The sequence below is a fragment of the Notolepis coatsorum genome (assembly GCF_963971535.1).
Source record: "Notolepis coatsorum genome assembly, chromosome: 17".
NCBI lineage: Eukaryota > Metazoa > Chordata > Actinopteri > Aulopiformes > Paralepididae > Notolepis > Notolepis coatsorum.
In genome coordinates, this window is record NC_140181.1 from 62,622,877 (window position 1) to 62,635,192 (window position 12,316).

At 47.9% G+C, this 12,316-nt stretch overlaps 1 protein-coding gene across 1 annotated transcript in view; it reads right to left on the reverse strand.

The window, feature by feature from the left end:
- Window positions 1–12,316, reverse strand: part of kif1b (kinesin family member 1B) — a 142,304-nt gene that overhangs the window by 30,869 nt on the left and 99,119 nt on the right. Inside the window, exons 29-35 of the mRNA XM_084334128.1 lie at window positions 12,089–12,218; window positions 11,416–11,572; window positions 10,710–10,800; window positions 10,480–10,598; window positions 10,263–10,318; window positions 6,197–6,305; window positions 5,209–5,275 (exon numbers count right to left, since the gene is read on the reverse strand). Of these exons, the coding sequence (XP_084190254.1) occupies window positions 5,209–5,275; window positions 6,197–6,305; window positions 10,263–10,318; window positions 10,480–10,598; window positions 10,710–10,800; window positions 11,416–11,572; window positions 12,089–12,218 (729 nt within the window). The remainder of the gene's footprint in view (window positions 1–5,208; window positions 5,276–6,196; window positions 6,306–10,262; window positions 10,319–10,479; window positions 10,599–10,709; window positions 10,801–11,415; window positions 11,573–12,088; window positions 12,219–12,316) is intronic.

Sequence of the window (12,316 nt, forward strand, 5' to 3'; positions counted from 1 at the left end):
TTACAAATGCTTTCACCAGCCAAGAAATAGGACTATCACAGTACACCTACCCCATCGCCAAACTGATGGATAAATATGTGCACCTGCGTCAACTACCTATCCCGCTCATCGACGGCGCCACCTCGACCCTGCTGATAGGCAGACCTCATAGTCCCGATAGACCGGGTCCATACAGGACCCAGAGGCTGTCCTGCAGCAGTCGAGACCCGCCTAGGATGGACACTACAAGGCCCCCTCGCTAAATCTCTCAACCGAACAGCAGCCACTAGCTGCCTCCACTCCAGAGTGACAGAAGAAGACACCACTCTCCTGCAGCATGTCGAGAGGCTATGGACACTAGAGACAATGCCCTTTAAGAACGAAAAGAAAGACATTCGTTCTAAAGAAGACATTTACGCCATAAACCTCCTCGAGCAAGGGACAAAGAGAGTCACAGTCGGCGGAGTGATGAGATACGCAACTCCACTCCTGAGGCGAGAGGGAATGCCCACCTTTCACGCCACGAAAGAAGCTACGGAGCGGCATCTATTGAACACAGAGCGGCGCCTAGCCAAAGACCCCGCTCAAGAGAGTGTGTACCGCGCTGAGATTGAGAAGCTAATCACAGCGAGACACGTAATGAAGATTGACATTAAAGAGGCCGATCAGACGACCGAATCATGGTACGTGCCGCACCACAAGGTCCACCACAACGGCAAGGATCGCATTGTGTTTAACTGCAGCTACCAGATCGGATCCCAGAATCTGAATAAAGAGCTCTTGCCCGGCCCCACACTCGGCCCCTCTCTACTAGGCGTGCTACTACGCTTCCGCCAGGACAAGGTGGCTATCAGCGGGGATATCAAAGGGATGTTCCTGCAGGTGAGACTAGTGGAGGAGGATAAGCCCCTACTGCGGTTCCTATGGAGGGAGAGGATCGGAGATGAGCACCCAGCCATCTACCAATGGGAAGTCCTCCCCTTCGGAACCACATGCAGCCCGTGCTGTGCTACATTTGCACTGCAGAAACACGTCGCAGAGGACCCAGCAGCAGATGAAGAGGTCCGACACAGTGTGAAGAACAGTTTCTATGTGGACAACTGTTTACAAAGCGTTTCGACCCAAGAAGAAGCCGAGGCTCTCCTACTCAAGCTACGCGCCTCCCTGATCAAAGGCGGCTTTGATCTCAGGCAGTGGGCCAGCAGCGACCCGCAAGTATTGCGCAGCCTCTCCCCCGCGGACAAGGCAGCCAGTAGCGAGACCTGGATGGCGACCATCCCAGGAGAAGCCCAAGAAATGACACTAGGACTAGTCTGGCGCTTCAAAACAGACTCGCTCCACTATAGACACAAACCCCTGACCACGGAGCAGGGAAGGTCGACGGCGATACCGACCACCAGACGGAGTGTGTACAGAACACTCGCCAGACAATATGACCCGTTGGGATGTATTCTACCTTACACCACCAGGGCAAAGATGATTGTACGAGCACTATGGGACAAGGACCAGGGCTGGGACGACCCAATACCCGCACACCTTGCCTCCACATGGAGAGAGTGGGAGACGGAACTCCGCTCACTCCCAGGCGTCAACATACGCCGCAGCTACTTCCCACCCACAGTGAGGCCAAAGACATGCAAGATGGATCTACACGTCTTCAGCGACGCCTCCGAAGTAGCCTATGGATCTGTGGCCTACTTGCGTGCCCAAGAGAAGGGAGGAGAGATACACACCGCTTTCATCCTGGCTCGCTCAAGAATAGCCCCACGAAAGCAACAATCTATCCCGCGTCTAGAGCTCTGCGCAGCCCTAGCAGGAGCGCATCTAGCCACGTTAATCCAACGTGAACTCACCATCCCGGTGCAAAGAACAATCTTGTGGTCAGACTCTACGACAGTACTCACATGGATCAAGTCTGATTCATGCAGATACAAGGTCTTCGTGGGAGTCAGAGTCACAGAGATTCAAGAGTTAACAGAAGCAGCAAGCTGGCGGTATGTGGACACCAAACACAACCCAGCTGACGTCATCACCCGGGGAATGTCCCTAGATGACCTCACCCGTCACAACATCTACAGTGACGGACCAGAGTTCCTCAAGCTCCCGGAAGAAGAGTGGCCTACGCCCACCCCACGGGAGGCGAGTAAAGAGGAGGCTGAAAACAAGAAACCTATGTTCTGTGGATTGAGCACAGTTGCCTCCACAGACCCCAACATAGATGATTGCCTCACCCTACAGAGTGCGCAGCTAAAGACATTCCTGTGGCACCACCCAGAGATTCAGCCCACCACTGACATTTCAGCAGCTGACTACGAAGAAGCAGAACTTCTTCTACTACAACGAGCCCAGAGAGACTCGTTCCCCGATGAGCTAGACTGTCTACAGGGAGGAAAGCCCGTCCCATCAGACAGCAGACTGCTCCACCTGGCACCCGAGAGTGACGCCCATAATCTCATCAGAGTGGGTGGTCGTCTGCGGAGAGCCCCCGACCTACCGGATGACGTTAAGTACCCGATAGTCTTGAACAGCCGACACAAGGTCACAGAGCTGATCATAAAGAAATACGACGAGGATGTGCACCACGCAGGAGCAGAGAGAGTCTTCGCGGAGATCAGACGTCGCTATTGGATACTTCAAGGGAGAGAAGCAGTGCAACGCTTCCAGCGAACCTGTCTAGACTGCCGAAAGTGGCGCGCGCAGCCCAGCATACCCCGGATGGCTGACCTACCTCCCTGTCGCCTCCGACTCGGCGACAAGCCCTTTCACGCCACAGGCATGGACTGTTTTGGCCCGTTGTATATAAAGAAAGGAAGAGGAACCGAGAAGCGGTGGGGTATTGTATTCAAATGCATGACCACCAGAGCGATACATATCGAACTCCTTCCAACCATGAGCACAGACTCATTCCTTATGGCCTTCCGAAGATTCACATCGCGGAAAGGAAAACCGTCTACATTGTTGTCTGATCACGGGACAAACTTCAAAGGCGGAGAAAGAGAGCTGAGAGAGAGCTTCCAAGCTATGGGCCCAGAACTTAAGACCCACCTCGCTCCATCCCAGATTGACTTCCAGTTTAATCCCCCGAACGCACCCCACTTCGGTGGAACCTGGGAACGAGAAGTACGTTCTATAAAGACAGCCCTGTACGCCGTGCTTGGGGCCCAGACTGTGGCGGAAGAAGTCCTAATGACAGTCCTCACGGAGATCGAGGGAGTATTGAACTCCAAGCCCCTCGGTTACGTCTCAAGTGATGTAGCAGATGTCGACCCAGTCACCCCCAACACACTCTTGATGGGGCGGCTGGACCCCGCACTACCCCAGACAATGTACAGGCCTGAAGAAGCGAACGGCCGAAGAATGTGGAGGTACAGTCAAGTACTGGCTGACAAGTTTTGGAATAGCTTCCTACTCCACTATCTACCGTCTCTACAGACCCGCCAGAAGTGGGTAAAAGAGAGAGACAATTTGACAGAAGGAACAGTCGTCATGATTATCGACCAGTCACTACCCAGAGCTATGTGGCCGGCTGGCCGCGTAAGCAAAGTGATCACCGGTGCCGATGGCAAGGTCCGAGCAGCTGAAGTGCTCGTCCAAGGGCGGACTTACACACGACCCGTGGCGAGGCTAATAGAACTGCCAAGACTCCCAGACACTATCGATGACGACCATGACCCCACGACTTTGTGAGTTGACTGACCCTTACAGCGGACCTTGAGTGGTAGACAGTGCGGTTAATCTGTCTCTGCTTAGCTAATTAGGTGGGACTAATTAGGGGGCGGCTGTTGTGAAGGATCAGATTAAACCGAATATATATATTTATTTATGGATATATATTTAATAGTATTTGTATATCGTTTGATATCCCTTGTATATTCTTTGTACATATACACTGAATATCCCTTTAGTCTACTACAGCCCATAATAGTTCATTCTCTCATTGGACAAGAACCTGGCGCCAGCAGACAGGCCCCTTGAGTCAAGTTCAATAGTGCCGACGAACATGTCCCAACTAGCCCCGGTTCCGCGTAGGAATACGGCTACCGAAATACGAATGGTACTATTTGTTCACCGTGCATATAAATATGGCGCAAGTAAAGTAGAACTTTCTTTTAGTCCATTAGTCCTTTACCCTCCAACCTAGTAACAGACGTGAAGCCTCACCCACGACCCACGTGTGGTGCAGTATGGCCTATTTGGCCCCAGAATAGGCATTGAGACCTCGTGTAAATTCATAGCTGAATTGTCATAGTTTGGCACTGTACCGTCGAGTGGGACGTATTTCTATTAAGTTAATAATAGTCTATTATGTATGGTGCATCGTTCGGTTAGAGTTCTAAAGTGAGCAGCACCCCCATCGTTTCCTCGCGTTATCTAGAGTCTTAACCAGACTGGGCAGACCACGCGTGGTGCTTTCATCCGAGGAGTTCTGGGCGAGGACGAGTGGACCTGCACATTGGATTACCTACCCGGACGACTGCTGAGCCTATACGGCATGGAATATCTATTTGCTTTGGGTGCTTTGATTTGTGGAGCGGATAACAGCCAACGCCGGTGAGTGTTGGAATTACCCCCGAGAGGAGCCCAGGTGAGACGGCGCTCAACCCAGACCGAGGCCGCCTCGCTTCTCCTTCGTTGTGGACCTACAGCCTACAGCTACCGTCTACAAGAGGGCCCAAGTGTATTCATCTGTGGATCAAGATCCTGCGGGCACTGTGTTCTGTACCTGAATTCTCCCCAGGAATCGTTGGCCAGATGGGATGCAGCTGACGGCTCTCCAAACCCCCCCCCCCCCCCTACTGACTTACAACCAGCAGGACCCCTTTAGTATCCCGCTATAATCCTTAAGTACCATCGCTATAGTTCCCTAAAGAACCAGGTTGTATACTTGCTTCCTGCGTAACCAGAGATTGGACATTCAGTGTTGATTTGCCTACGAATACTCATTTGCCTTACAAGTGCATTCAAATCATAAATGTAATTAAGTGAATGTTGTATATACCTTTTGCTATATTAAACCTTCGACTGTTATATTTGTGTGGACCTGATTTCATATGTGGGAAAGTGTTCATCATACTTAGATATCGTGTACTGTATGGCCAGAAGTTAAAGTACATCAAGCGGTAGTGGTTTAATGATACCATACTTATCAATACAGTCAGGGAATTGTACCCCTCAGTTACACTACTGATACTGATAAGTGTGGTGTCGGTTAAGCAGATGCTCTGGTACCTGGTGCAGCAGGTAGGTACCGTGGCAGGGCAGTCCTCCACTGTGGTCCACTACCGCAGGGATGTACCTGGTGGAGGAAGGGAGGTCACACTGAATAACAACTCAATCACCAAAATACTGATGACATTCTTCATGTATATCTGTTATTATCTGTTATTGTTACCCAAGACACTACGTGCCAGTCGTGCCACAGCCCCTGCCCTCAGCTTCTCTACTGCAGAATATGCCAGCCCAGCGTGGGAAAGATCCACCCATGCTAAAAAACTGGACCCCGCTCTTAACGAGAGCTGCAGGTGTATCAATGGGTGCCTGAAGCCCACTAACACGAACAACCTGTACATCCTGGCAGGTATCGCCCCTCCAGACATCAGAAGAGCAGTAGCCAGCAGGACAGAGGGGTGCAGGCAAGCCACAGATGAGAGGCACCCCCTACATGGCCATGTACCTGCCCCCAGTCGACTAAAATCACGGAGAAGTCTCCAGACCAGCACTGCTCCACTGGAGACAACACCATCCCGCCTTAGAATGTGGAAGGAAAAGCTGTCCAACCACCCACACAGCTCGACTATGCTCATCCCCCCTGCCGAAACCCTCCCACCAGGAGATAACAACTGGGCAAAATGAAAGTGCCTGAACCGACTCCGCTCAGGTGTTGGCCGTTCCAGGGAAGCCCTAAGCAGATGGGGTTATCTTAGTGGCCCAACCCAATAGTATGCGACTGTGGCACAGAACCACAGACCATGGAGCACCTCCTTCGATGTCCTCTGTTAGGTGGACCCTGCACAGCAAAATACCTACAACATCAAGGGATAGCAATGTACCAAGCACTGGCTGGACTTTATATGGCTGAATAGCTTTGTATATGGACACGAAAAGACGAATTGTTGCTCATTATAGTTATAGATTGTTATCACTATACCCTGTTTGCTTGCTTGTTCTTAAGGCAAAGCACTACCATTGGTGCGTGTGTGTGCGTGTGGACACTCACTCTCCAGTGGGTTCCAGCTCGCTGATCTCGAACCACACCAGTAGGTCATACTTGCTGACACACTGGCCCAGGTTGGACTTGGTGATGGTGTTCAGCTTGGTAGCTGGAACTGAGACACACACACACACAAACAAACGCACACACACACACAAACAGACGCACATGCGCGCACGCACGCACACACACACACACACACACACACACACACACACAAAATCACAACATAATTCTAATTCATAATACATATTGAAGTACAGATCCATTCAAGATATGGATGAAGAAAGAGACAGGTATTTATATATATATATATGTATTAGGGATGTCCCTATCCGATCACGTGATTTCACGTGGGATCGGACTTTTTTTTTTTTATTCAACAAACATGACCATGTTCACGTCTTAAACTCATACTGAGGCCTTAGTTTTGGTTTTAAATTGCATATCATCATTCATTTATTTATTGTCACACAGAGCAGAAGAATTTTGCCAAAACAAACCAATAGTATCCAGCTGCAGAACGGCAGACCAGTCACACTCTCAGACCCAAATCATTCTTTTTATTTGATACTCAAAATCACATGATCGGGATCGGATCGGGAGCAAAAAAACGTGATCAGGACATCCCTAATATGTATAAAAAAAAAAAGAAAATAGGACAAAGAAAATCCCTGATCAAAATGTGCTCCATTATATATTTACTGGACTGGAGATAATGTTGACTGACATGAAAACCCCTGAGGAAACGATATGAATACACTCCTAAAAGCGGATATTTAGCTCATCAGCCTGCAGAAAATGTAATAACCAACCAGTACATCTCTTCATCCTAAATCCCCCCATTGCTGAGAGACGCACGCGGGAAGGATACAGAGGCACGCGTCACGTACAAAGCCGACATTTCTACCTAGTGACGCATTACAGTATGTGAAGCTAAATCGCAGATTACATACAGCACACAGAGACGGCATCTCGCTGTCTGACACATCAGGATTAGTCTGTCTGTTGCAGCAACGTAATCTCTGCTCATTCTATATGCCTGAGAAACCACTGCTCATTCTATATGCCTGAGAAACCGCTGCATGCCTGAGAAACCGCTGCTCATTCTATATGCCTGAGAAACCGCTGCTCATTCTATATGCAGTGAGCCATCGCTAGATCTGTTTGAAGGGAACATGCATTATGGAATTCTGCATGAAAGGTAATTGGACTATGTGGTGGAGCCTCTATATTCTGTTTTCTGACACTAATGGTGTATTAGTGTTCCCTGGCTCACATTAGTGAACTGACTAGTGTTACCCAGGCGGGCGGCAAGGTGGCGCAGTGGTTAGCGCTGTTGCCTCACAGGTTCAAACCCGGGCAGGGGGCCTTTCTGTGTGGAGTTTGCATGTTATTCTTTTTTTTCTCTACACTTTTTCTCCCCATTTTCTATTTTTCTCCCATCCCAATTTCGTGTATCCAATTCTTCCCTCCCCTGTCTTGAACGTTGCTAGACTATGCCTCCCACAGGTCGGTTGTAGTGAGGACAGAAGCCTTGCATCACGTGTTCCCTCCGGTACACGAGGAGGCAGCTTGTCGCATCTTTTCACCGCAGCAGCTCGAACTCTCAGTGGCGAAGAGTAACGCGTGGGAGGCTCACGCTGCCCCCGTCACTTCCTGCTTCTGTCGCACCGCCGTCACCCAACCGACCTGTAGGAGTCGCTGTCCACAACGTCAAATCCCCACCCACCGGCTTTCCCACCATCTGCCAATTGTGTTAGTATGAACGGCCGGCCAGCCGGTAGCAACGCAGAGAGCTGGGCTCGATCCCAGCGTCTCCTGCGTTAGAGGCAAGTGCCTTGCCCACTGCGCCACTCAGCCGCCCGAGTTTGCATGTTATTCCTGTGTGTGCATGGGTTTCCTCCAGGTATTCCGGTTTTAACCGAATTCAGCAGATGGTTTGTTACACACTGCCTCGCAAGATAACTCTGGTTTCCCCCACACCATAAAAAAGACATGCATAGCTAGGTATATATTCCTGCCGCTGCCCTTGACCGAGGTTACTGGCATTACAACTAGGGATACACCGATCCGACTTTTTCAGTCCCGATACCGATACCTGGGCTTTGGGTAATGGCCGATACAGAGTACCGATCCGATACCCATTGTTCAATTAATAAACTGTATGTCTCACTGTGTGGAAGAGACTGGGATCATTCTTTTGTGCAAGGCAACACCAGGCTCGACTTAAAGTTAAAACATTACTTTCCTAACTTGTGAAACAAAATGTAACAAATTAACACATAGATATAAATGTACTGAATTGTTATTTATTATTAAAAGAATCTACCGCCATGGTGCTTGTGGTTCTGACGCATGACGTAGTACACACATAGAATTGAAGTATGTAGTTTGTCCCCTGGCACTTTAACCTTTTTGTTTTGCTTTCAATGTGTCTTAAAATTCTTAATTGTCATCTGTACATATATATATGTATATATATTTTGTAATACAATTGATTGAATAAAGCATAAAAAAATATATATATCAATATCGGAGCATCCTTAATTACAACTGGAGTCGGTCACCGGGTGCCCATTGCTCCTAATTAGTTAGGAAAGGTCAAATGCAGGGGATGAATTATGATAAAGAGTGATATTACGATTAATAATTTGTTTGACTGTATATGAGTTAAGACTCTACATATCTGTGTCAGTTAGGCACATGACAAGGCCGGCGACGGAGGAGGGTTTGGGTTGAATAGACCTATATATTCAGTAGACCTGCAGCACATTGCAGCAAACCTAACCACTGGGGACTGCAACTACCGCTAGCTACACACAGCCTGCAGTCACACAGCAATGACAAAGGCACAGCACAAGACTACGCAAGTAGCTATGACACAACTACATCTATCTTCCTCTAGCTAATACTACTAGAGCTGGGTACCATCAGATATCTTCCAATACTGACTTCAAATTTGATAGTGTTGAAATAACAAATCATTAATCAGACCATGGTCAATTAATGTAAACAGTAAGGACTGTAAAATAAAGTAGTAGAAAACTGTCCATTGTAAGAATCCAACTCTCTTGAAACATTTTGACAGCTAGAATCCACATCCATGCCAAAAAGACAGGCACAGAGAGGCATGGTTTTGTTGATACCCAGCCCTAGCTACACCAGTGGCTGTGCTGTACCAACCGTGGTGTTTAGGCACAGTGGCCACGTGGCAGAATGGCAGGGGGAGAAAGGGGAAGTGCGAGAGCTGGTCGCTCCCGTCATCCAGGCTGGCCACGGCGGTGGAAGCCAGAGCGTTAGCGTGCTCCGACAGAGTGTCCAGCACCTGGCCGCTAACATAGCCACTCATCAGGTAGCGCACCAACTCTATCTTACGGGCGTGGTCTGGTGGAGGCCGTGTGGTGGTCATGGGCCACAAAATTACAGGAGAGAGACAGGGGTGTGTGGGGGGGGGGTGGATATTCAGGGTAGATATTAGGGGTGGATATTCAGGGTAGATGTTAGGGGTAGATATTAGGGGTAGATGTTAGGGGTGGATATTCAGGGTAGATGTTAGGGGTGGATATTCAGGGTAGATGTTAGGGGTGGATATTAGGGGTAGATGTTAGGGGTGGATATTCAGGGTAGATGTTAGGGGTGGATATTCAGGGTAGATGTTAGGGATGGATATTAGGGGTAGATGTATGTTAGGGGTAGATATTATGAGTAAATGTTAGGGTGGATATTCAGGGTAGATGTTAGGGGTAGATATTAGGGGTGGATATTCAGGGTAGATGTTAGGGGTGGATATTAGGGGTGGATAATCAGGGTAGATGTTAGGGGTAGATATTAGGGGTGGATATTCAGGGTAGATGTTAGGGTAAATGTCAGGGTAGATATCAGGGGCACGATGAGGAAATAGGAAAGAAATCCAAAGGAAGCGAGAAACAAAAGAGAAAACAGTAGGGAAAAATGAGGCATGCAGGTGTAACAGAAACTGTGACAAAACAGAACAACACTGGTATAAAGATGGAGAGAGATATGGAACATTTTGCTGCAGTGTTGTGTTTTAAAAATGTTTAACCCTTACCTGGCTTAGACAGAGGCATAGGGATGGGATAGTACTTTCTTGATGGTGTAGGAAAACTGTGGAAACAAATGAACTCAGTCATCATTACATACTGTAAGTAATTAGAGTAGGATGCAAACAAATTATACGTGAAGTCAGTCTAACCAGCATCCCACTGCTAAAATACTTTTTCAGTGGCACATCTTTGTAGACCTAGAGCGATGGTATTCAAACAGACCTGATCAGATCCTGGCCATGCAGATGGAGAGGGTGCTGCTGGTAGTGACCGAACACCTCGAACACGATGGGCTTGGTCTTAATATACTCTATGAAGGACTCAGTCACCTCCACGGAAATCTGTTCGGAAAACAACAAGGTGACGTTTTTAAAAGAAATTAAGATAACAATCGGAATGTTTGTTAAACAAGCATTTTTCCGTCTGTACGTGTATGAGTGCAGTAGACGTACATTCTGGACATGGTAGAAACCGAGAGGGGCTCCTTTGCCACAGTTCTTCAGAGGCTCGGTGGAGAAAGCCTCATCGTGGCGATGCAGGAAGCTGAGGGCACAACAGAAAACCGTGTCAGATAATGTCACATTATACTTCAGACTATGCGATACAAGCAATGTTTCTATATCTTTTGAATTCCTCAGATATTCATTTCTAAACATACACTCGTATAACAGCAAGCACTAGGGGTGGGGCGATACGAGTAACTCACGATACGATACTGATATTTAGCCCTCGATAACGATAATATCACAAATACTCAAATATATGTGCGAGAATCGCTATATCGCAAGAAACTTTATCTACGATATATCTGTGTAACTGAACAAGAACAAATACCCATAAAAAGGCTAAAAGCAGGAATTGTGTTTTTATTCACAGAATTGACATGAAAGCTTATCAGATTCTTTAGTGTGCATCACAAACTGAAACATGAAACAATATACAACAAATTGCATAGTGCCTCTTTAACACACACACAGGCAGCAACTTGATTATTATGAACTATTAATTATGTCCCCAACGGAAAACCTTGTTACCATCGGCAATAATAAAATATATATACATCCATCTGTTTGATCTAATAAGATAACATTTTCAGTCTGCTCATTCCTATCATTTCTATTGCAGGGTATGAGGTTATTTTGAGGACAGTGAACCCACTTGAACTGGCAAAAGATGTCGGCGTATTCGGGCAGGATGCCGCTGGCCTGCAGCACCGTCACACGGAAGGTGAAGATACTGCCCACCTCCAGCAGACCAGCCACATCTTCACCATCAACACCCAGCTTGGTCTCCTCTACGTTACCCAGCTTCAGGTCTGGACAGAAACAGAGCACACAAGCAATATTCAACAACAGAAGTCAACAGTGAAGTTTGTCTAAAGAAACTGTTGTTTTTCTTGGTATTAGAGCTTTGGAATGGTGGCGTGGACCTCAAGTGCAGACCTTGTGAAAAAGCTTTTAATATTCAGTCTAGAGAGAAATGATTGATGATGAATACTCTTATCGTGTAGTCTCAATTTAGGTTTTAAAGTTGAGTGGATTGACAGTGAATTGATGCCAACTCTGAGGGTAAGGTTAGGACATGTATTAAGTAGTGAACATGTATTGAAAATGGCCAGATATTGAATTTGACATTCTTGTAATCCCTACCGCATCTTCATGCACATCATATGTGAAGTAGAAATTGCACCAGACAGATGTGGATTTCCATAACTAAACCCACTATACTACCCCCCCCCCCCCCCCCCCCCCCCTTCTTTCACTCCTCCTTATATGCGTTCCACCTGGACCATCTGCCCACTGGGGCTGTGAGAGGAGGGGAGAGGCCCTACCCATGTCATTGATTCTGTTGATCTCCTCGGAGGGGGTGATGACCTCTGAACTCTGGCCCTGACCCTCCACAATGCGCAGCTCCTCCAGGGACAGGCCAGAGTGGGTCATCACCGTGGAGGAAAAGTCACTCTGATTGGATGAGAAAAAAAGAGAGGAAGAGAGGGCGGGGGAGGAGGAGGAAGGAGATTAGCATAACGCTGCCTTGAGGGAATTGAAACAGTCAATCA